Consider the following 12,078-nt stretch of genomic DNA (forward strand, 5'->3'; position numbering starts at 1 on the left):
GAGTCAAAGTCCCTTTGAGGTGAAAATAAGGGTCTTCTGAATCTGACACAGCATAGACAAGAACAACCCGGCCAAATGTTGAATGATTAAAAAAAAAAAACAAAAGAGCTGGTATTTTAAAGAAGGTTCATAAATCGTTTCAAGTCAAACGATTGACTCTGGTCTCGAACACGGTCGATAGATACTTTTTGTAGCATCTTCCTTATACCTAAACATCCCTGCAACCCAACATGTATTTAGCTATAAAACTTTTTTTTTTTGTTTTATACCAGCAAGACTAAAATAATGTGCAGCGATCATGTACAGCGTCGCTCTTTAAATGATTGTGGGATGAAGTTTAATTATTACTGATAAGAGTGCTGCAGTCGTTTACGGGGAGAAAATTGAAAAGATGTGCGAACTTCGGGAACGAAGAGGATGATAAAACTGCTGCGATGGACAGTGAGAGTGGTGGTATGAAAGGTGAACAGAAAGCAGGTAGAGGAGATGAGTTTGAGCTGCAAAAATATATCCGGTTAAGTCTCTGGGGCGTAGAATGAATCCCGTCGAGACGACGAGAGGTGCTAGCCACCAGCTAGCTCGCGAGCTAACAGGATTCCTATCGGGCGGTGGACGACGGGCTGTCGTGGCATCACATCCTCGATACGGAATTTTAAAATAAACATAGAGCTGTTCTGTAAATTGTGGCGTCCAGGGAAGCAAAGGTGCGTTTTTTGGGGGGTTTAAGCCTAGCTAGCTAGCTAGCTAGCTAACTGCACCAGTTTCATCATTGTCCAAAATAAAATCGGGAAAAGTGAAATGGCAAGAGACGGTTTAATGCAGGCCTTAGCGACCTTTTTGAGGCTGAGGGCTACTTCGTGAGCACCGATCGTATGAAGGGCTACGTGACCCGTTTGCGGCAAATTTCAGACTCGGTTCATTACACGTACACAAATCATTTTTGTTTTGATTTATTGTCGTAAATGACATTGCAGGTATTTTAAAATTTTAATTCACTTAAGCAAGTCAGATTCAGAATTCAAAGCACAAATAATACCTGGCAGGCGCCTTATATGGTCCTCGCAGGCTACCATTCGCCCGCGGGCACCGCGTTGGTGACCCCTGGTTTAATGCAATACAACCACAATTGAGTACTACACGGTTCTTGCTCTTTGTACATATCTCATATTTTCCGCCATTTTCTTAAAAGGTATATAAATTTACTTGGGAACAAACCTTTGAATTCACTTTCCAGGGTCAGGGTACAAATTCAGCTTTGGGAATCAAAGCAATCATCGAATTAACAGCCTGATATCATTTTTTTTTTTTTCTCGTGACATTGCATGTATTACTTCTATTTAGATTCAAATCCAGAGTTGAAATTAAATGGGAAAGCGCGCGCGTGTGCCTGAATGCCTGACGTGAGTGTAAGCATCAAGCAGCATTTTGACGCCTGCTGACAGTCTGTAAACTGGCTGATGGTGCTAAATCGAATTAATAAAGCTCTTAAACACGATGTAACATAACAGGATCTTAACAGTCGAGGCAATGTTCCAGCCTCTCTCTCTCTCTCTCTCTTTCTTTCTGCACCGTCTCGCCCTCCCCCCACCATACCCACCGCTCTCATTTCCGCATCAGAGGTTTCATAAATATAGCTAGCTTACAGGGAAGCAGTGTTCACCCTCTGGGTATACCACTTTGTTTGTGCTCCCCTCCTATTTCTTCTCTAAATGCATTTAAAAAAAAAAAAGAAAGAAAGGAAAGGGGGGGGGTGGAAAAAAAAAATGCTCCACAATTTGCGGCGATGCCAGCTATCAGCGGGAGAGGCCGGACGAGGAAAGGGGCCTGTGATGTCGGGGAAAGCCGACGATTTACGCCCGGGCGGTGTGTAGGAATTCATTTGCCTTTCGGACAATCTCCCCTCGGTTATCTTATCAGCCAGTGAATTGCGGAGATGAAAGAAGGACGTAAGAGCGCCGCCGTGCCGCCGCAGCACGTTTACATCCCCCTCGGGGTGGGGGTGGGGGGGGACAAAGCAAAACAGAAGCGGCATTTGATAGCGTCGTAGTCCGCTCGGAGGGGCCCCACCTCGAGTTAGCCTCGGATCGATGCCGGGGCGCAAATTTAAAAGTGCGCCCGGCTAATTGTTTTTTTTTTTTTTTTTTTTTTTTGCCGGTTTACAGCATCTGCAGCACAAGCTCGCGTTCGCAGGTGGGAGTCTGAAACACGGAAAGCTTCCATCTGCTCCGCAGAGGTGATCAAAGGGGGTTATTAACGCGCGTTGCTTTAGGGACGCCGTGTGAAAGTGGCTGTTTTGACAAGTCTTGTTTTTATCTCGGCTTATCTGCTCGCACGCCGGTGTTGAGACGGAGGAACATAGTCAGCTGCTGAGGTGGGAGTGATAGCGAGGATACCTGCTGAGACACCCGCAGGGATTGCAAAAACCACAGAGAAAATGAAACACACACAGACGGTTGGGCTTCACACTCCGCTTGACGCGCTGACTGTCAAAAGGATGAATCTGATTTATTGCGGCTATCCTACGTGATATATGACAGACGTTAACCCCTAATGGCTAATTCTGAAAATGCATGATTTAATATTAATTCCATTGGAAGGCACAGTTTGCCTTTTTTTAATATTTATTTATTATTTTTTTTGGGGGGGGGGGTCAGACTACAAACTTGTCATGTCTTTTGATATGCGTGAGAGGTGAAACTGATAAAAGCTGAATCAAATGTTACCTAAAAATGGAAACAACAAAACAAAGTATACATATCATAGGAATACTGTAATAGCAGAATTGTCATCCAAACAAACCAACGACATGTTTGGTTCGGTAATCAACGTGTCTGCTAGGTAAAGCGAGCATGCGCTAGCTAACGCTTGCTATTGATTCTGTTTCTATTTTTTTTTCAGATTAGCATGATATGATTTCTCAATTGATTTCTAGTTTACTATTCAACCACAGAAAGCAATTTGAGTGAGAGATGACGAAAAAATATTTGGCTATCTGATTGAAAAGTAAAGACTTAAGTCGGCAAAAAATTCCTATCCTGAATCTCTCTCAATTGTGTTATTTTATAAGACTAGAAAGTTCATTTAGAGATTTGTTTCAAACTACATTTAAAGATAATTGATGAAACGGACTGAACGATGCATTACTGTACCAAATTGCGGCGCTGTAGCGTTGAAACACTTTTCCACCATTTCTGTGTTCCCGATTTTTGTTGGCCATAGCTAAAACGAGGCCCCATCATCAGTTATTTTTACTAGCCGCGTTTCCGTCACTAGAGTGCGTGCAGTTAGCTAAACGGCTATGGCTACAACCTGAAAATGGATCTTCCCTGGATGGTAGAATTAACGGAACAGGTCACTCTTGTTTTTTTAAATTTCCCAAGCGAAAAAGATTCAGATGAGGCTGTCAGCCATCTGAGAGGAGCCTAGAAGTTGATTTTGCTAATGAGCTAGCTGGTGGCTAGCACCGCTTGTCACGGCATACAATAAGCGATATATTACAGTCACCAGAGTTTTTTTTTTTAGAGCAGTGGCTCCCAAAGTCAAGCTGGGCCCGTTCAAAAAGCTCCCAGATACTCAACTTGTGTGGCTCGCGTGCTCTTGCTTTTTATTTTTGCACAATAGATCAAAACGCGGTTCAACACTGGAAAGGGCAATTCTCACATGATGAGACGATTTCGTTTTTTTTCATCTTCACATCTAATAGAGTTGAAAACCCCGCCTCACGCTTGTACGTAAAAGGTGCCGTTTGATTCTCAAATTGTTGAGGGATGGCTTCCGAATGACCGAGTTGGACGAGTTCATGCTTTCTATCGTCGTCGTGTCAAGACCGAAGCCAAAAGGATCTTGAACCCACGATTCTTCTTTTCCAGACAATTCTTCAGGTGTAGTGGTCAAAACTTCCCCGCTGGATTATTTGTTTTTTGTTTGTTTCTTTTCTTCAGAAAAAATATTTTTATTCTTACTCCGTCTCAGACATCGTGTCGCGGACCCCCTTGAAAGACGTTTTTCCCCCCGCTTTGGGAACCACTGTTTTCGAGGATGTGCTGTATTTTCACAGCTCAGTTATAGGTATGACAAAGACGCGACAGCATATCAACACATCATGTAACCTACACGCAAGTTTTGTTGTTGTTTTTTTTTTTTTTTAAACCTGCACCCATCATGTTATGTCGGGTGTAGGTAAGAAACAACTTTCTCCCGCGTGTACTCCGAAACACAAGTCAATACACTGTATTTTTCCCCGTAAAACACAGCCATCATGCCCTCCATTCCGTCTACACATATACACACGGCGCACCCAATTGCCGTTCTCGCTTCCATTCCCCCTCGTGGATCTATTTCTTGCTGCGAGTCAGGTTCATCCTCTGGACTGAGCCGTTGAAAAAAGGTCAAGCAGCCGAGCAGAATGGCAATAACGCCCCTGAAATGGTACCATCAGTGGAACATGATTGATCAATTGAATTCCATAGCACAGAAAAATGTGGGATTAAGTAGAGTATTATACGCACAATGAGTTGAGGCATGGTGTTCATTCCAAGTTCATTTCGCCTCCCTCCTGCGCTGGCAGATCAGGCAATCAATAGTGGACTTGCATATCATATATCACCGGCGGCTCGCCCGGGAGAGAACATAATCTGCTGCAAATTTAGAATGACAGATTTGTACGGGAGCTAAAACCCTCATCCGCTGTTGGCGGAGGAAGGGAAGGAGGGCGGATGGAAGCGGGGCAGTCGAGTGGGGAGAGTACTCCCCGGACTAGAACGCCGGGTGGAGGTTTGACCTGCAGATTCTGGTTTTTGCGGGGTCCGGAGATGATGAGTGTGCTACGGCTGCGGCGGATGGGGATCGGAGGTCGCGAGTCAGAACACGGGCTCATTTGTTTATATAGACGGTGACTATGTGAGGAAATGCATACGCTTGCCCCCGGGCGCCCCGTCCTCTTTCGGACCGCCTCCACTCCATTCCGATTTCCGGCGGGGGGGGGGGGGGTGGACAGGCAATATGCGGGAGGAGCTGGGAAGGGGAAGACGTTCGGGAGGAAATTGTTGCGTTAAATAATGGCTCTCCATTTCCCGCTGACAGAATGGGAGGCCGCCGACGTGAACGCAAGGCGCGCTTTCTTATGAGGGTCCATCAGGGGACAAAATTCCGGATTAGCTCTCACGCGAAAAAAAACTGAAAGCCTCTCATACACAAACCTCAAACGCTCTCACGCAAAACAACGAAATACTCAAAGAGATACGAACTGAAACACTCACCCATTACCGAAACCCTCAGACACACACTGCTGAAAAGCTTTCACGCATACTACCAAAACGCTCTCACACACAAGACTCACAGGCATCTGGATCAGTCTCATGCGCACACTACGCAACACTGAAATGCTGTCATGCACACTCACAGTGCAAAAACAATCTCACACAAACCATAGAATATTTTTCACATTCATACACACTATTCCAGTGCCCATACACGAAAAACTGAAATGATCACACACACAACTGAAAGCCTCTCATACACAAACCTCAAACGCTCTCCCGCAAAACAACGAAATACTCAAACAGACACGAACTGAAACACTCACGCACTACCGAAACCCTCAGACACACACGGCTGGAAGGCTTTCACACATACTATCAAAACGCTCTCACACACAAGACTCACAGGCATCTGGATCAGTCTCACACACACACTATTGAAATACTTTCATACGCAACACTGAAATGCTCTCATACACACTCACAGTGCTGAAACAATCTCACACAAACCACTGAATATTATTCCAAATCATAGACACTATTCCAATCCTCAAACGCAAACAACTGAAATGCTCTCACACACAAATCAAATGCTCTCTCACACGCACGACTGAAATGTTTTTTTCATTTTCACGTGCAACTAAAACGCTCAACGAGACGACTGAAATGCTATTTCTAATCATCTCAGGCACACAAAGGCACACACACTGTTGAGTGTTTTCTCTCTCATAGCCACGACTGAAACTACCTGACCATATTTTAGTATGATGTGGGAAAGGATTACAAACGTGTGAGAGGATTTCACTTTTGTGTGTGCGCGCGCGCGAGAGGTAATCCTGACTTATGACCCTGAAGGCCCCTCATATTCCCTGCCACCCACTCCCCAGCTCGCTCTCCTTTACAAGTATATATTTGCGCTGAAGGTAATCCATCAATTACCGTGGACCTATCACATGATGACCGCGCTGATGGCGGCCGCCGAGGAGAGGTGGAGGACGCGGGAGCCGCCCGAGTGTACGAGGCAGAGTCGAGGTAGATAAAAAAAAAAAAAAAAGCAGACATGCAGGTTGTTGCCCTTCGCAATTTACTGCTGCTGCTCTCGGTGCCATCACTCTCATTCCCGTTTTGCTCCAAAACGCGTTTGCTGGTGCTTATCTCACAAAGACTCCTGGGATATGGAAGGCTGAAAGCTTCTGTAAAAAAAAAAAAAATGTATTTCCTAGTGGCTGGGGGTTCGGTGGCTTGTCACTGAGGTGGGACCTCCAAAGGCTCAGCTTTTGGGAACATACGCTACGAAGGCAAAAGTATCAGCAGCACGGCTTGCTCCGCCGGACATATTTGTCCTCCCTAAATCTTAATTCTCTAGACAAAATCCTTGCAAACTCGATCGGCGAGAACTCGGCCTTCACCTTTTAAAAGTCTCTGGGATGGGCAGAGATCGCCAACATGCCCTCCACACCAACATTTCGTATAGGAGCTGATAAACAGACGGAAATCCCAAAAGAGATGCGCCAAAGTTTCACAGTCTCGGGTGGAAGCAGTTTCCGTTTCTGTCGCTGTAATGGCCTGGTGTGCAAGCGCTTTCGATGGATTATGGATGTAAATCGGTCGTTTACTCACCTGCAATCACGCGGTGGTGGAGCCATACTGACGGTAAATATTTGGATAAAAAAAAAAATCTAGGTCAAAGGAAAAATCTCAGTGCGGCATGAACTGAGTGTATTTTGTTGAGAAATGATCACGTTTCATTAAAAGACACCGCAAAAAGTGTTATTTTACAGATAAAGCACCATCAAGCACAACCCTTAAGCACGTTGAATAAAATATTCCTCGATAACAAGAAGGGAGGCTGCTGATTAAAATTGGGCCTGAATTTTTCTCCGCATATCGTTTGCCTAACAGCGTACTTGTCTCGCTCATTTTTAACTCACTTTGACAATTCATCCATCCATTTATCTGAGCCGCCTATTCTCACAAGCGTGGCGGGAGCGCCGGAGACTATCGCGGCTATCTTTGGGCGGGAGGCAGGGTACGGCCTGAACCGGTGTCCAGAAATACCGACGCAGTTTCGAAAATACATCTCGGTCGAAGCAGGTCAAGGTCATCCACAAAAACCTCAATGAAGAAAGCAAACTTGTAAAAATCACAAAGTGGAGCCTTACAGCGCAAAGTCAAACATTGTCCTTCACTTCACATTTTTAGGCGGTTCTGACGGCTCGGGCCCAGGCAGCGACTCTCAGGGCAGCGTGGAGAGTTTAAGGAAGCACCTGCGGGCGGACGCGTTCACCCAGCAGCAGTTGGAGGCCCTGGACCGCGTGTTCGAACGCCCGTCCTACCCGGACGTCTTCCCTACTTCCGAACACATCAAACCCGAGCAGGTGGGTTTATTTGCGTATTTCCTGCGGATTTTTCGTGAGAGCTGAATAAGACCTACAGCCCGTTTATCGTGGCTAACCTTTATTTACATTATTCCCAGAGTTAAACAACAAGAGACTATTAATTTCGCCGTACCAACTCTATGTGGGTGCGTGCCCGGGCAGCCTGAGCGCTGCCCTAATTGAGTTCATTTTCATCTCTGCGCAATCGCTGAGAATTACAGCGGCGATAAATCAGGGGGACAGCCCCGCGGCCCCCGCCGTACAGTCCCTAATGCAGCTAATTACCAAAGTGATTTCTACGGCGAGATCAATACCAAAACGAATTGGAAATGACTTGCAATCACAAAGAGCGGAGGAGAACGTATTAAAAAGGCAGCGGGAAGGTGGGGAGGGGGCCTAAAAATGGCATCAGAATTGGGTCCAGAAAAATCAGTTTTAATTTAGGGCAATATTAATCAGGTTGATTTGCACTCTTTGTGTGCGGCTCCCCCCCCCCCCCCCACCACCACCACTTTTCTGAAAGTGCTGAAAAGGTGGCGCACACTCGCTATTAAGGGGCTTGTCTGGTGTCTGCGTCAGAGCATTAAAAAGCCATTTTGAAGAGGTCGCTCTCAATAGGCCTCATCCCTCCCACACTTCTGGCAGCCATGTGGTCGGGTCATTCAGGCCCCGCCGCGCTCGCCACTCGCCCTCCGCCCGGCCCCCCCACCCCCGTCCCTGGCCCTGCCCACCGGCTCATCTGCATGACAAAATGCCTCTTGTGCTGCGGAGGCCCGGCGGAATAGAGAGGAACATCCAGCCTAGTGCCAGGGAACAGTTGTAAGCAGACAATTAGAGTTTATCTGGGATAGAGGCGGACAAGGCCGGGGTCACCGGCTCGCCCCTGAGGGACCCCCGTCCCATTGAGACAAACAGATGCCCTCTGATACGAGCACTGTGCACGCACACTTATCCCCTTGAAGAAGAGGCCGGCCGGGAAGTGTCATCGCATCACCTCAAAAGGAGATCAATGCAATTCTGCTTTTCAAGGCAAATAAATAACGTCGCCGTGTGCCTCCAGCAAATGTTAATTCCAGATTAAAAAGATGTTTTATCAACCCACTTTTAGGCGTCTTAGAGATAAAGCACGACGGTATTTTTTTAAATTTATTTTTCTTTTTTTTTTTGGGGGGGGGGGAGGAGGGTTATGCTCCTTTAAAAACCACAACCACATGTCTCTCCTGCAACAAAGCCCTGAATGTCTCCTCCCTTGACTGGTCACAGGGATGACTGCAGTGGAGCACAAAGCACCAGCTGACACTCCGTCCTTTCACTCTTCTCCCAATCCCTCTCTCATCCCGCGCTCTGCTTCTACTGCCTGCCTGCCTGCCTGCCTTCCTTCCTTCCTTCTCCTTCAGACAAGGCCTAATGCGTGCATACATCACTCGGGGCTCGGTAAAAGCGCGGCGAGCGCGAGGGCGGGAGTGTTGTCGCAGGAACTGCTATCCGGAAGGAGGACGGAGAATTCCACAGTCTCTGCAAAACAGACTCAGATTCATATCGTGCTAAAAAAAAATTAAATCCCTTCACCGAAATGGCAAGGCTCGGCTTGTAATGCCGTCGTCTCCAAACCAAAAAAGGCTGCGGGTTCCACGCTCAGCTCTCGTGAGCATTTCGAAGTGTCCTCGAGCAAGATACTGAACAGTACAACAGTATACGGATGAGGAGACGCTTTTGAAACGCTTTGAATAACTTGAAGGGGAAAAAAAAATCCATTTACAATTTAAACACAAGTGTCAATATTGTACAAATGGGTTACAGAGTCCCGATCGCAAAGCTAAACAAATTTTAAAAGAAAAATAGTAAAAAAAAAAAAAAAAAAAAAAACAAGCAACATTTATTGCACATATAAAAAAGTGCAAAAACAATATAACATTGCTGATATTCAAATTATTTTATGTACTTCACAGAATTATAATTTTGACCCTATAGGCTTCTTTTCGCTGAAGTTTGCATAATTCATTTCTCGTTTTCAGATGCGTACGCTTGCTGTGCAGCTGTTGTATTATTTTCTCTCAAGACACATTCGTTTACCGGCTAATTTGCTCTCTGCTGTAAATCAGTTTCAGCCAGACTTCTGTTAAAAGTGTAGCGCACCACTTAAGCGCTTATTCAGGTGTTTCGCGCCTCTACGTTCATGTTAGCTTCAGAGCTAGCATGCCTTCGCTGTCTTTTCCTGTTCTCTCTCGCTGCTCGGCAGCGTCCCACGGTTAGCTATTCCTCTTAATCCTTTACTGATAATACTTGTTGGAAGTGTAGCTTATTTCTAATTGTGACTTTGGGACGGACAGTGTTTGGCGAGCAGTAGCTGTTTTGGCCCAAGTTAGCGTAGCATTTTCAGGGTAGTTCCTGAGCAGCAGGGAAGAGGACGTAAACGCAAGCACAGCTGGCAGCTCCTCCAGCTCCACGGCAGGTTTGCGTGAAGCCATTTTCGAACTGAGGCAAATATGACGACATCATCGACGAGCATTATCGTGATTGGTTGGTAGACACCAAATCGGTATTGTAAAGCGAAATTACCCGATACAGCACCACACATTCCTAGTTTTAAAAAAATGGATAAGTAATATAGAAACTATAAAACTACCCCTTTGCTAATTGGAGTTTGACGAGTAGCGAGGGACAAACGTTTTTGACTGGAGAAAATACAGTAGAGCCACGGTTCTCGAGCGCAATCCGTTCTAGAAGGCGGTTCGAAAACCGATTTGTTCGAAAGTCGAATCAACCGCCGCATGAATGTTAAATTCGGGGTTTTTTTAGGGGGTTCGTTCGAACCGACAATAACAAAGCGCGTCGTGGGTGTGTCAGCTGGTCGGGCTGTGCGTTCTGTTATTTTCGGGCTTTTTCGTAGGGGTGGGAATTCACAACAAAGCGCGTCGTGGGTCAGCTGGTCTGGCCGCGCGCGTTTCTCTTATTTACGTTTTTTTGTTGGGGGCGTTCGAGTACAGATTTTCGTTTGAAAACTGAAGCATAAAAAAAAAAAAAAATCTCAAAATTTTTCATTCAAAACCCATTTGTTCGAGAACGGGGACGTTCGAGAACCGAGGCTGTTCTGAAAACTTAAAGGGTAATTGGGATGTAGAGTAATATAAATATGTAAAAGAAAGAAACTTTTCCAAAGAATTTTTATTTTCGTTAGATTTGATGCTAAAGTGTAATTTTTTTGGGACGCACTCACAAGCAACAAATGCTATGTTTCCAGTGCTGTTAAAAATGAATCTTTTAATTTGTATTTATTAAACGTGCAATCAAATCAATGTGCAGGACACGTTGCGTAAATGATTTTCCTGTAGATTTATAACTTCTATTTCCCCGGGATGCAGTTTGCCACTGCTTCAGCGGAACGATCCACCCGGTTCTAAATTGCGCAAGGAGCCCTTTTGTTACTTGTGTTTGTTCTTCATCTGCACAGGCGAACGAGTACTCCCTCCCGTCCCTGAACGCCGGCCTGGAAGACGTGAAACCGAGCCTCTCCAGCAGCGGCAGCTCCGACCTCGCCTCCAGCGTCTCTCAGAGCTACTCGGTTGTGACAGGTACAGTCCGACCGACCGGCCCTCCTTCCGCTGCGCACCGTAAACATCCCGTTTACAGCCCCCAACCACCTCCCACCCCTTTTTTTTTTTTAAATCCCCCTTTGATCGTCAAGCCATACAATTTTCCAGAAGCGTGTTTTTGTTGCTTTCCCACCGACGTTCCAACTCATTCCATTTTCCATTAAAGGAGCCTTTAGTGTGCACTATCAACGTAGTAACAGCTGATGGCTAAAAATAGCGTTTATGGCCGCCAATAACACAGCATGATAACAGTGATAATTAGCCATATTCTTGAACATTAGAGATTAAAGTTTAAAGCTTAGGAGATAAACACAAGCCTTTCCACGATTGACTATTCCCAACCTCTCACGCCTACGTGCATCAACCTCCCTACTGACTACCTCTTCCTTATGGCATGCGCATTATCCGGCGATGTTAAATTGTTACGACCGGAGTTATCTTTCTTTCGGAACAGACTCGAGCTTGATATGATCCCGGTTTGCTGGATTCCTACGCGGGGCCTTTTAACATGCTGCCGGTGTTCGAGCCGGATCGGCCCGCTAACAGATTGAGGGAGAACACTTCGCCTAAGAGACAGCTGCTGTTCTCACCGCGACACCCCGCTTGTCATCAAAGGCTATGATAGCCTGCTGATTGACAGCGGCCGCAGTAAAACGCGGCGGCTGGCTGCCTGTTCTCATTGTGAAGAGAAGAGACTAAGACCCTAATAAAGATTAAACGCTGGGAAAGGAAAGCAAGAAGCAGAATTGCTTCGAAAGACCCACGCCAGGGGTGTCTGGACTTTTACCTCCAGGATGACATTGAGGAAGAAAAAAAATTGCTCAATCCAATTCATCGATCAATTAAATG

The 12,078-nt window shown here is 45.9% G+C and overlaps 2 protein-coding genes across 3 annotated transcripts in view; one reads left to right on the top strand and one right to left on the bottom strand.

Moving 5' to 3' along the window:
- The window catches only part of cdhr1a (cadherin-related family member 1a), a 287,197-nt gene that overhangs the window by 201,568 nt on the left and 73,551 nt on the right, over nt 1-12,078 (bottom strand). The window lies entirely within an intron of this gene.
- pax2a (paired box 2a) overlaps nt 1-12,078 on the top strand; it is a 37,436-nt gene that overhangs the window by 13,378 nt on the left and 11,980 nt on the right. The window contains exons 6-7 of the mRNA XM_061837739.1: nt 7,461-7,636; nt 11,088-11,208. Of these exons, the coding sequence (XP_061693723.1) occupies nt 7,461-7,636; nt 11,088-11,208 (297 nt within the window). The remainder of the gene's footprint in view (nt 1-7,460; nt 7,637-11,087; nt 11,209-12,078) is intronic.

This window comes from Syngnathoides biaculeatus, chromosome 12, assembly GCF_019802595.1.
Source record: "Syngnathoides biaculeatus isolate LvHL_M chromosome 12, ASM1980259v1, whole genome shotgun sequence".
NCBI classification, from domain to species: Eukaryota; Metazoa; Chordata; class Actinopteri; order Syngnathiformes; family Syngnathidae; genus Syngnathoides; species Syngnathoides biaculeatus.